Here is a 13,563-nt window from a genome sequence, read left to right as displayed (position 1 = left end):
GGAAATTTTCTTCATGCAATATCCGGTTCGGCTCGCGATTGGAGCATTTTCGCGGCATTTCCACCGTCGACCTATCACGAGGGGCCACCTGTAGGTACGGCCAATCGGAGGTATCTTACGTGAGCAGTGATCGTAATGAGCCAATGCAATATCCGGTGAGCGATGCGACTACATCCTGCGCGAAAAGCCCGGGAACGGGCCGGGGCGGGACTACACCTGCGCAGCATCCCTACAGACGCCGCTCCAAGATCACATCTCGCGAAAAGTAATGATTATTTCTGTCCGCGGGCGTTTAGTTCCGCATACTCCCGCGGTGGCGCTGTGCACGGGACTCCGACCGCGAATACGTACCTCGTTATATGGATTTTAAAACGTATTAAGACTATTGTAAATTGATAAATTGCGTGTTAAAATATATCGGAGTGAAATCTTAACAAACCGTGTTGCGTGGCTGTGCGTTAAATACATAAGTCGTTGTGTCTGGGCGTATCGCGATGCTGGGTCGCTCGGCCCGTGTCGTCCATTAGAAACGATTTTCCAGGGGCAGTGGAGGGTGTGCGAGATAAAACGGAAAATTCCCCAGTGCGCTAGGAGTAGTGTGCAGGCTAGATGTGGTGGGTCCGATGAGTGTTGTTGCAACATGTACGAGTGCACGAGTGTATCGACCGCGCCGACACCACGGCTGGCTGTTTTCCAAAGTCGCGTCGTGCGCGCTCGCCCGACTCTACACGCTTAACGAGATAATCGCAAACGATTTCGCACTGAACTCTGGTTTAAACTATTGTTATGAGTGTTAGCACGCACAATGTCCGCTGTTCCGACCGCTCAGTGCGGCCATATCATCTAGAAACAAAACGAGCCCACTAAATGGCGTTTGGGAAGATTCTCACTGTGCTGGTCGTGGTAGCCATCGTACTTGGCGACCATGAGGTCGAAAAAGAGAATAAAACAAAGAAAACCGTGGAGGCGGAGACGCAACAGAAGTATAGGAGTGCAAATCCGGGGAAGGAGCGAGGTTCTTTCCACAAGCTCACCAGTCTCATGAACAGGACGGATGATAGACGGCAGTCGCGGAGGGGCGACAAGACGTTAGCCGTCGACAAGCTGCTGCGGCTCAACCAGAAGAACAAGTACAACGCCATGCTGAACGACAACGAAGGAGCCATCGCGATCAACCAGAAGACCTTCACGGACAACGAGACCGTCTCCCTCAACGAGAAGATGAAGATATTACGGCCAAATGGGCCAATGTACGAGGCTGTTAATAAGAACCCCTATATTTCTCAAGCTACGGGGGTTTACTGTAACTTTGAGAAGAATGGCACGGAGAATCCTGCGAATATGTGCATGTGGCAGTGGAATTCCACGGTATCCAGCCACGGGTTGGGCTTCAAGGTGGTGACGGCTGCTGATGTGGTCTCCATGAACCAGACTACTAGAGGCATGAAGTTCTCAGGACCTGCGCATGATGCTGACGGCAATGTGGACGGTAAGTGCTCGATATAAGGCTTATTTTAGCTTGTTTTGTTTCTAGGATATTTTGAAGATATTGAAGAAATAGGTTGAATGTATTTTTAACGCATTTTTACTGCGAGATTCGTAATTCGCGTATATTTACAAAATTTTGCGATTTTCAAATTACCTTTGGGGAAACTTTGTTATGTATGAAGTTCTATAAATCTGTGTAGTAAGGTTTGTTTAGCATCCTGCATCATCAGCCTGCCTAACCTTTCCCAACTATGCTGTGTTCGGCTACCAGTCTAATCAAATGAATCTGATTAACAGTTTGTTACATGGAGCGACTGCCTATCTGACTGCCTCAACTCTGTTACCCCTTGGTATGACTGGTTGTCAGATTTTCTGGCTTCTGAAAACCCGAAACCCTTCCGCGTGTCTCATACTTTTCTGTTGGTTTTTGCAAGCTAAAGAAATACATAAAAATCAGATCAATCAATCTAGGAAATTTTAATTAAAATTCAGCAAAATAAAGGGGGTTGGTTTCATGTTTACTAATCGTATAGGATACGTAAAAAAAAGAAATATGTTAGCTTTGCACATGTACATGTTCCTTCTTTGTATGAGAAGAGGCCTGTGCCATGTAGTGGACCAATAACACAAAATATTACGATGAATTGAACCCCCCCCCCCCCATTTTTTGGGGACAATAAAATATGCCTTTTGCCTTGCTTGCTTTGCCTAATGGTCTTTTGCCTTGTCACAAATTAAGAACCGAAAAAGGGGAGACTTTTTGGGAAGGGAATATAAAAATGCTTTTGGAAAGGGGTCGAAATTGAAAATCTCCTCCTTTTTGGGGGAAAATAATGTAAGTACCATTCTGATCATTTGACTTGTCACTAATTGACAACAGAAAGAGTGGACTTTGGGGAGGGTATGTACAAATTCTGGTAGTAATTTTTGACAAAAAATATAACCAAACCAATAAAGGACGATCACAAGGTATCATTATCTTATGATTACTCCCACAAAGTAGTGGGGGTGTCTAACACAGCATACTGTTTGTTTATAATTGGATTACAGCCTGCTGGGTGTTGACTGAAAGGTCAGAGGTTCGAATCCTAGCCGACGCACTATTGTTACACCTACGCGGTTCGGCTTGAGGTTTATGAAGAACTGGCTAGTTTATTTGTAAGGTTATTTGCAATACTCACAGGTTTTTATTAATAACTGTAAAATTACATACTAAGGTCATCTCACGGTTTCACTCGCATTTTAAGGAAAATTATTCCCGCACATAAAGAGTAGCCCATACTTATCGGCTCTATCTTATTCTGAAATTAAGCTATATTCCTAGCAAGTAACAACACTAGCTATAATCCTTACTAGCAATAAAAATGTTAAAGTAAATACATAAGTGTATGTTTTTAAAAAAAAACGTCTTAGAAGTAACATGGTGGGTTTTACTCAGTATGAGTCTGACACTCCCTCACGCTGCACCCACAGCGGGAGGGATCATTTGATTTATAAAGACATATTTTTCATCTAATATTATCATAATTAATACTTTATCATCAGCCTTTTCATCGTGCTTAAAAGCAGTTCAATCAGTTATGGAAAAAAATCTTAACTCAGTATTTACACAAATGGCTTGCAGGCGTTCAGCCCATTTAATTAACAATATTAAGCGTTAATGTGCAAGAGACTAGTTGCATACATACATACGGAGGGTATTTTTAGCTTCCCTTTGTTATTTGCATTTAATAATACAGACTCGGATTTGAATATCTAGTTGATTGTGTTAGAGCGTTTTATAGTGGGAAACTTAATTAATAGATAATATCTGAATAGATAGATACTTTCTACATATGTCAGCTTTTGCTAGCCGTTGCTTACTAGCCTCCCGAGGAAATTACTTTCCCGCACTCGGATAAAACATCAAAGTCTATGAAGTTACAGTGAGGCCTATTTTCAACGGCTACATTTAATAAACACTAGTTTTTTTCTTAAAATAACTGTTGACTGTGAAAATTAAGCGTGATTTGTATTAAAAGTTATTTTCAGAAAACTGATGTTTATTTTTGCCTGTAAAAATAACAAACATCCCCAAATATTTTATATTTCACGTACCAACCTACTTTTTATCCAGATGCTGGAATTAGTTCCCTCATGAAGCGATTGAAACCATTAGATCTCGTAAAATAAAAAGTATGAGTAACCTTTAATTTGTGCAGTCAAAACAAACAGTGTTCGGCCTTCGATGAAAAACTTCAGCGTTATGACGAAACGTCTGACTTTAATTATAGAATTTATATTTTTGACAACTTTCCCATGTGGCACTGTTGACTGCATACATACCGACAGTTTAGCTTTGAAAATACTGATCTTTTTTTCAAATAAAAAAAAATATTGACAAAAAATAGTCTATGTTACTGCCAAGTTTCATCAAAATCCGTTTATGGTTGTTATCTAGACACACGGCAGTGTGTCCGCCAAGTTCGAGCAAAAAAAAGCGACACACCGGCCGTGGGTTATATTACACGAACCATTTCGGGCCAAATTCGACCCCCCTATAACTCAAAATCTATTTTATTTACGCATATCAAATTTCTAGTATCTGTTGAGAACCCCTCACTTATCTAAAATAAAAAAAATCATTAATATACCTGTAGTAGGTCTTGAGATATTGACGTCAGAAAATCGCTATTTTTACTATACACTCACTGACTGACTGACTGACTGACTCACTCATCAAAAACCTAGACCACTTCCAATGGTCGTATTGACTTGAAATTTGGCATGGAGGTAGGTCTTTATGTCAAGGTAAAGGGAAAAATCTGAAAATGGCCAACTGTGAGTCGGTTTCAAAATAATGAAGGTGTTTTATACCCCTAAGGAACTAAAACGAACTAAATTCATCTATATTTATATAATATATCTTCGAATGGTCGTACCGATCTGAAATTCGTTACAAAAGGTTTGTATTTAGTCAAAGTAAAGTAAAAATCTGAAAACGGCCAAGTGTGAGTCACTTTCGAAAATAACGAATGTGTAACTTTGATCCACGAACATAATATATGATAATATGTCATGTCATTCAGTTGGTAAATCTAGTCCATTTAGTTAATCTAGTTCATTTCTTTGTAAGAAGCATAGTGCATATTCAAAAATCTGAAAGATAGTATAAATAAGACATTTCCTTAACTAACTTAATCATAAGAAAAAATTAAAATAAACAACCTTACAAAAATAAATGAAATCCCACCCAAAACAAAAATGTGAAAGGCTGTCAAGTTCGATAATATGGGAATGCTTCGCCTATAAAAGAAGTGAGATCTGAATAAGTACCAAGTTCCATAAACATACCTCAGTTAAAAATAGTTACTTTTTAATGATGTTACTTGGCAAGTTTTAATAGAAAATGATATACTTGATTCATTGCGTTTAGTAGGTGTTTATAACAAGGTGTGTGAAAGCTTGCCAAGTAACATCATTAAAAAGTAACTATTTTTAACTGAGGTATGTTTATGGAACTTGGTACTTATTCAGATCTCACTTCTTTTATAGGCGAAGCATTCCCATATTATCGAACTTGGCAGCCTTTCACATTTTTGTTTTGGGTGGGATTTATATAAACGACTTTAAAATACTCACTTATCTATATCCTAACAATATAGCATGATAAAAAGGAAAAATTATTTGAAATCGATCTCTCGAAATCGAAACTGCTGAATCGATTTGAAAAGTTCTTTCACTGTTGGAAAGCTACACTCTTCCCGAGTAATATGGTAACGCGTGGAACCTAAACAAACTAAAAAATCATTCTTCCATGCTTGCTGTTATGCCAAAATTGCTGAACGTCTGAACAGATTAAAATGATTTAAGGTTACACAGCTTGAGAATGGACATTAGACCACTTTTTATCCAGATACAGGAACTGATTTTCTCTGACTTGGGTTAAACCGCAGATCAGAACTACATAGTTTTGTATATAAACACGCATATAAGATACACGTGTCAACGACTATTTTAGAAGGAAGTGACCTATTTATGGTTTAATTTAGAAGTTGGATTGACCATTCTGACTTCTGAGCTTTATGCGGTCCTGGTACCTCGTGAGTGGAAACTGATTGCAAATGATGTTGGTTTGTCTTTTGTACGATTGTGACCATAATAACTTTAGAAGGTGGTAATAACACTCTAAGCTATGCGGTCCTGGCACCTCGAGGATGGGAACCATTACCAAATGATGTTGGGTAGTATTTGCCGAGGTTTTTTGCACAAAAGGTACACACCCTTTTTAGGTGTCAATATACAAGTTCAACAAGTTGGTGATAGATAGACTCAAATTTATAAGCGTAAGCGACGCATACGAAGAAATTGTAGGGTTATGAGAGATGAGACCCGCGTGCATTGTTAAACTTTCAACTCCCAAAAATAATAAAAATACAAATATATTTCTATTATATTTTAAAATACAAATATATTTGTATTTTAATAATTAGTTGTATGTATGTATAATAATTAGTTGTTGTTAGGTTGGGGAACAGACCAGGGGAGAGATATTTTTCTTATATTAGAGCTTATTGTGACTTAATTACGTAAATTTCTGCAATAAATTTTAGTGACCACGTAGGAAACATTTAGTTTTAAGTGATAAATAGGTTATTTGTAAAGTTTATTGAAAAAAAAGGTATTTTTTTGTCGTTGCCGTCGAAAGTACTTCTTAACTTAGAATAACCCATATAACGATTGATAAAGACACTAAATGTTGATTTTGACTCCAAAATCAGTTGGACATGACTTAGATTCTATGAGATCTTATAATATAACTTCTCAGGAACCTACCAAAGAAATATTTATTCTTTGGTATCTTCCTTTTTTTTCATTGTTTTAGAGCAATTTTACCCTAAAATCTATAGACAATAATACCATAAAAGATACAAAATGCGTCTCTGTCCGCCACGTCACGAATCCCGCCATTTTCTAAGCAATTATTTTGGATGCACCGTCTCGACGAATTCTAATAATAGTTTAAACTCTTGCCAGTTCAATTAGAGAGGGTTTATTATACTTAGCGACGGGTGGGTGTTAGTTAAGCTGCGAATTTAAGTTATTTAAGTATTTTCACACTTTTAGATGTTAAGTGATTAGGCGTTTCCTTTGTGAGAGACGATTTTGTACTGGCTGTTTACACGCTTGCAACCTCTTTTGAACTAACTTCAGTAAAAATAGGACTTCACGTTTTAGTTGACTATTTCCCATTTATGGTAAAATTGGGACTGAATTAGATGTACATAATTGTGTATGATGATAATGATGATTTATGTCTCAGGACATAAGGCTAAAATAGGTTGTGGCCTGGGCGAATCTTAAAAGCGTTTTAGTTTTATTTAGATTCAAGTAAATTATCCATTTATGACTAGCTAGCTAAAACTAACGTCCCGCGGCCGCGGCCGCGGACCGCGGCCCTGTACATAAAAGGCCTACGACGGAACACGACGGTTTTTAGTCAGTAAGAGTCTGACACTCCCTCTCCGCTGCTAACCCAAAGCGGGAGGGGTCATTTGATGATTTTTGACGTCGTTTAAAAAAAGGCCTTCCTCGATGAAGGCCATCTACCCAATATTTTTTTTCAAATTGGTGCATGAAGTTACTGAGATTAGTGCGTTGAAATAAACAACTTTATGAAGTACACCTATAGATTTTACACAAACATTTCTAAGTAGATGTTTAACGCTCTCTATCCTGTTCATTAATTCCCGTAAAAACAAAAAAGCTGTCTGCACGCCCACCTTCAGTTTAGCGAAGTTTAATAAACTCCCCGTTTTCCATCGCATTACTAATTCCCCAAGGTTTTTGCAAAAATCTTTTATTGTTAGCACACACCCACATAATAATATTATGCTTATTTGAATTTAAAACTTTCAATGTACTCACTGAAAAACAGAATGGTAATTGACGCATTTTAACTCGGATCTAATAAAACTTACAAGTCTTTTATGAATAATCTGGAACCTGTATTTTCAGATTTTCATCGTTATCCCTACTTATAAGTCCCTGATTTTATCAACTTCAGTTCCTATCTATACTTAAGTTATAATCGCTTGAGCTGGTACATAAAGGGCTTTAGAAAGAACATGGTGGGTTTTAGGGTCAATTCTCACTGAAAGAGCAGCGGCCGGCAGCGGCCGGCAGCGGCCGTAATTGCAAGGGATTGAGCGCGAGCGCGGCGGGCCGCGCGGCGCCGCGCGGCGCCGCACCGCGCCGCGCTCTTACATTTTCCGTGCTCTTACGGCCGCTGCCGGCCGCTGCTCTTTCAGTGGGAATTGACCCTTAGTCAGTAAGAGTCTGACACCTCACGCTGCACCCACAGCGGGAGAGGGTCATTTGATGATTTCCCAAACAAAAAAAAGTTATAAATACTGAAGATGATTGTACATATAGGTACACAAGTAATACTCTCCCCATATTTGTGATCCCCCTTTCCCCGTGGCGTAACACGATGAAGTTCCAATTAGGCAGAATTCAGCCACTTACGTTTTATTATCTAAATTGATCGTTTTCCCGCCCACCACTGACAGATGTCCTCGCTTCACTTTGGAGGGTGAACACAGAAGTACAAGACTGTAAAATATTTGTTTGTATGGATCTCAGGAACTACTGGTCCGATTTGCAAAATTGTGACAGTGTAATATAAGTCATTTATCAGCGCATTCAGCAAAGAACTATGTGTTCAAGGCATATTCAATTCTAAATATTGAACAGCATGGTTTTTTAAAAGAAACTAGTTTGAGGATTTATCCTTTCGTCCTTATATTATAAATGTGAAAGTTGATAAATTGTTATTCTTTTAGGTATAATAAAAAAATATGAAATATTTTCATGAAATTCGCAGTAACCTAGCTTAAAATATCAGCATAACGTAGTATAAGTAGGCTACTTTTTAACAACGCTTTGGAAGTAGTAAGTTTATTGTGCACCAAACACAATGACCCTTTTATACATTATTTTGCATAGTGACTGTCCTGCAAGCAACCGTTCCTGCCCATATGGCAAGCTATAAACTGTTCACACCTCTATTTAAATACACGGTAATCAAATCATCTACTTATAGCTTAGTTTGATGTTCAAGTAAATGCAGATGACATGTCAAATTGTTAACATCTGTGTGTGAACATATTTGTTGATTTGTAGCATGAAGCAAAATGCGATCACTTAAATGAACTCTAGTGATTTTACGGTAGCTAAAGTATCTTCAAATAAAATAAATACCACGGGTCGATAGACCGTAAGGTTAACCAACGACTGGCGGTTGCTCCGTGGATCTTTGACCAATGTGACTATCTTATCATGATGAGTTCCTCAGCGGTTCGGAGGGAACATCTTTGTCAGTCGTTACGGGTAGTAAGCCAGAAAACTGAAAATTGCACATGAAACCAGTCAGATTGGAATCGGACCCATCATAATTGGGAAGAGGTTGGGCATGCAGATGATAAGTGTTCCTATTTCGTTAATTTCGTTGGATCCAGTATGATAAATTGATCATTCGAACCTAATCTTAACATGATAGCTATATATACCTTAAAGCCTGTTATTGTTTTATGAACTTATATTATAATGTTTTCTTCAGGTCATTTCCTGTACCTGGCCGTGGATCCTACGATGGAGAACATGGTGATAAAGTCACCGCCATTCAGAGGACTGTGGGAGTTCTGTAAGGTAAGAACCTAATTTATAGTATCTATCTACTAATCTTAGATAGCTTCTTTCTAGGTTTGAAGACAGGAACCTCATAATGTACCTATATGGCTGATTCAAAAAAATATTTAGTTCTGTGTAAGATTGCGCACTTATCTTGGAAAGCTTCTTCATATTCTTCTTCACATCGAGTGAGCTGCAACAGAGTTTCGAGGAAAGCTGAAAGCTACTTTTTATCCGTACTTGCGGTATAGTCCAACCGAAGGCAAAATAGAATATTTATTTTGTGCGAACTGCAATAACTTATGTAATTAGGTATACCTAATAATACCTGTATTAGGTAAATCTAATACTTTCCTCTTTTCAACCAGTTCGAAGCGAAACTCCACCAGAGTAAGATGCAGAACGCGAGCATCCGCCTCGTGTCCGAGTCTACCATGTCCGGAGTGCAGTGGATACTGCAGGAGGTAGCTGGGAATAACTTCGAAATGTAAGTAAAACGGTGGACAAAAAGGTCAAATACTAGTGACATTTGCCAGATAGAATGGAACTGAAAGAAATAGGAACTACAATTATAAATGTGATAGTGACTCTGTGGGGCTTTTGACGCTTAAAACTTTTGTTCTAAACATGTGATATAAGACAGCCAAGAGAATGAGAAGGGATGTCGGTCACTTTTTATAGGGGTGACGGAAGTAGTTAGGTTTCTCAGCAGGCGGATGAATCTGCAGGGAACATCTAATACTAAATATGGCTAACACCAAGTTTTGAAAATTTTTTGCTAATTATGTCAAAAGTTTATTTAAAGAAAAGTCCTTGTGTTATTGGCTATTACAGTAGACATTAAGAAACGACAAAAAATATAAAACAGCTGCTGTGTAATGATGTATAATGCAATGCAATGCTTAATGCTAACAGTTCATTTAAGAAGAAATCACATACGTAAAGTAACACAGGAACAATAATGCCTAGATATCAAACTTTTACCACTTCAAAATTCTAACCCCCACCAAAATTTCCAGTTGGCATCCAATGCGCTTCATGATAGGCAAGGTGCAGCAGGAAATCCGGATTATCATAGAGATCACACGTCCGACCTACGTGAGCCTCTCGCAGACACTGCCGCACATTGCCATAGACAATATACGCATGATAGAGTGCGTGCCGGAACCGCCCGTGTTCAATGGCGAGTGTGTGGCGGGACAGCTGAAGTGTCAGATTATGAATGTGAGTAATTTTAAGCAGTTCAGATTACGTTAAATAATAAAGGATAATATTTAAACCCTAGGACCTTTAGAGCAGATGATGCAGGACTAATTTCCGTAAAATCAACTGATATTTAGAACAGAATTACCACTATCATCTGCCTAGACTTTTCCTAACTTCATTGGGCTCGGATTCGGTTCCAGCCTAATTGAATGTAGTTCTAATTACCAGTGTTTCGCATGGAAAGACTGCCTATCTGACCTCTTCAACCCAGTTACCTGGTAATCAAGACATACCATTATCGTCAATGAATTATACTTTTTTCTGAAGCCCCTTTGTGTACCAGGGCCGCGATAACTCTTTAGAGCAACCCCTGGTCGGATTCAATGACAGCAATCATAGCTGATACTCAGGTTTCTCACTAGTATAAAAGTTAATGTACTTTCCTTTTCAGAAATATTCGTGCATCAAGCTGCAGCAAGTTTGCGATCTAGTCAAGGATTGTGATGACGGAAGCGATGAAGTGCAGAATTGTGGTAAGTTTATATTAAATTGATGATCTACTACCTACCGTTATCTTCAATCTATTACAAATGCAAATACTATGCTATTGTCATAGAGTCAATGTGGATATTAAGGTGTCTGTGCAAGAAGAAGTTTTGCCTACACGCACAGACTTTTGCAGGCTCTATAGAAAACAAATATTCTATGATCTATCGTTACATAAAAACTATCTTTTGTTTCAGACAAAATGCCATTCGGATCGTACTGCAACTTCGAGCAAGATACCTGCGGGTTTGAGAATGTACCTCAGTAAGTATATTATGTCTTCACTGCTGACTTTATTTCATTTCGTTTAAATTAAAAATAAATATCTCGACTGCAGTTTAACAACACCATGTACTAAAGAAATGTAAGAATTAAAATGAATAAAAGCATTCATTTTCATATCCATGCTATGCGACAGGAACAAAAAAAGCCTAAATATAGAAAGAAGCACAAATACAGAATATTATACCACTTAACACTAAACATCTTCAATCTCCCACAGGCCAATCCTCAGATGGTCCCGCCACAACGGGCCAACCCCCACTGAGAAGACGGGCCCCAACCACGATCACACATGCCACATCGGGCCCACTCTCCCCCATCCCACCATGATAGTCCCACTCCTCCCCGCCCACCTCAGCGCCCAATGCGTCGGCTACTACTTCTACGTCAACATGAACGTAACTGGTCCCAATAAGGAGAAAGCTGACTTCGCGTCCACGGCTGTCATGAGAACAGTCATTTTTAATCCTCCCCCGAAAGTCCACGGGAATATTACGTCGAGATATTATAATTGTTGTATGGTAAGTGTTTTTGGAGTTCTTTCTGCCTATTTAGATCCAGTAAAGACTACCTATTTAATCTGATTAACCGTGGAATTCAGCAGTTTTTTATTGCAAAGACCAAGAAAACTGTTAAAAATTAGTAGAATTATAACATTAAGAATCAAAGCCATTATCCCAATAGATTGACAGATTAACGTTTTTGATAAACTTAAAACATATTTCTGGCCCAAAAGGGTCTAGCGTGTCTAGGTGTCTCTCTTATTAATAGTCAACTAAAAATTGTTATCCAATATTCAAGTGCAGTAAAAATTCCGGTGCATTAAAATTCGGATGTCATGCAAAAATATTGCAGTTTTCCAGTAATTCTAAAACTTCTGCTGATCTGTCTATTTCTTGTACCACAGATAAGATTCTACTACCAACAAAACGGTCGCAACTACGGCTCGTTAAGCGTTAACCTGGTGGAACTTACCAACCGCGGCAACATCACCACTTCTCTCTGGTTCAGTACCAAGGACAAGGGAGAGTACTGGTACAGGGCGTCTATGTTCCTGCCTAATGTTACTAGAAGGTAAGGAATATTAAGATCTATCTAATTTTTCTAGTTGATCTTTTATGTAGATGATCTTATCGCTACATCAAAGCATAATTCTGGCACAGATTTAAAATGAGAAATAATCGTAGTATTCGATTAAGTAAACTGGGTACCCCATAAGTCGTTAAAAGTAGTTAACTTCATAGTTATCGCGACTGAACAGTAAAAACAGGGACTTTCAAGTGTGTGGTACCAATTGCTTCTCTTGCTAAGTATATGGTTAATTCGATGCTGATCACTGAATAGAAAAAGTATATTTATAGACGTATACAACATGTAACGTAATTAACGCACACCCTCAAACACCCTAATTAGAATATTATGTTATAATCATAATACATACACTGAATTTTTAATTTAACATGTATATGCATTGTTATTTACTAAATTAGTTGGAGAACTTTTTGGTCATACTACTACGCACGCAAATATCGCGCCGCGCGCCGCTCGACTCGACACAACGTAACGAAACTACGGAAAAAGCCGACAATACACGAAGTCTTATTATTTTGAGTTACGGTCTATTTGAATTTGTTTTGACTGTACAGGGTTAATATGACAATAATTTCCGTAGTTGTAATTATTTTTGGGATAAAAAATTACCTATATCAAAAATGATATAAATCGATTCAGTAAACGATTCTGAACAAACTAATTTCAGGATGTGCGTTAATTAAGTTACATGTTGTATATATTTCAAGTCCTAACTTAACAAATCCTTTCGCAGATACTTCCTAGAATTCAAAACCCGCATGGGCATGCGGATATACTCAGACTCGGCTATAGACGACTTTTCTATGGCGCCGGAGTGTTTCGGGCTGAACATAGACCCCGCGGAGCTAGGGGACTACAATTATTATGACCCCTCGTTTGAGGAGAAGACGACTCCACATCCGGCGTTCGTTGATAAGCCATGTAAGTATAGAGATGGTGATTAGCTTCATATTTCGGAGTTACTCATGTCATATGCATATTTGTATAATTATTTAGTGCCTTTTCATTAGCATTCTGAGGTGATGGAAGTCCCTTCAAATGAAAAAATCTTTGCATTATCATAGTCACTATCATATTAGGCAACAATTTGCTGGTTTTAACTACCGAACTCTTTAATCCGCCTACTAACGAAAAATCAAGTGGTTTGAAAGTGATGTAAAATCTTAATTAAGTGGTACATTAAGTTGGTTTGCAATCCAGTTCTATTTATATTTTACTAGCTTCTGCCAGCGGTTTCACCCGCATCCCGTGGGAACTTCTTCCCGTACCGGGATAAAA

General features: G+C 38.4%; 1 protein-coding gene across 3 annotated transcripts in view; it reads left to right on the top strand.

The window, feature by feature from the left end:
* The first annotated feature begins 245 nt into the window (after positions 1 to 245).
* The window catches only part of LOC124642932 (ALK tyrosine kinase receptor), a 29,074-nt gene continuing 15,756 nt past the window's right edge, over positions 246 to 13,563 (top strand). For 2 of the 3 annotated variants that reach the window (XM_047181702.1, XM_047181701.1), the window contains exons 1-9: positions 258 to 1,489; positions 9,089 to 9,177; positions 9,528 to 9,646; positions 10,179 to 10,383; positions 10,817 to 10,898; positions 11,109 to 11,175; positions 11,414 to 11,714; positions 12,101 to 12,267; positions 13,019 to 13,206. In XM_047181702.1, coding sequence (XP_047037658.1) covers positions 868 to 1,489; positions 9,089 to 9,177; positions 9,528 to 9,646; positions 10,179 to 10,383; positions 10,817 to 10,898; positions 11,109 to 11,175; positions 11,414 to 11,714; positions 12,101 to 12,267; positions 13,019 to 13,206 — 1,840 coding nt within the window. In that variant the 5' untranslated portion in view covers positions 258 to 867. Of the gene's footprint in view, positions 1,490 to 9,088; positions 9,178 to 9,527; positions 9,647 to 10,178; positions 10,384 to 10,816; positions 10,899 to 11,108; positions 11,176 to 11,413; positions 11,715 to 12,100; positions 12,268 to 13,018; positions 13,207 to 13,563 lie in introns of all 3 variants that reach the window. The other variant, XR_006985834.1, reaches the window with a different exon arrangement.

The sequence above is a fragment of the Helicoverpa zea genome, chromosome 26, assembly GCF_022581195.2.
Source record: "Helicoverpa zea isolate HzStark_Cry1AcR chromosome 26, ilHelZeax1.1, whole genome shotgun sequence".
Taxonomy (NCBI): Eukaryota; Metazoa; Arthropoda; class Insecta; order Lepidoptera; family Noctuidae; genus Helicoverpa; species Helicoverpa zea.
Note: the sequence above shows the minus strand (reverse complement) of the source record. Positions and strands in the feature narration are given on the sequence as shown.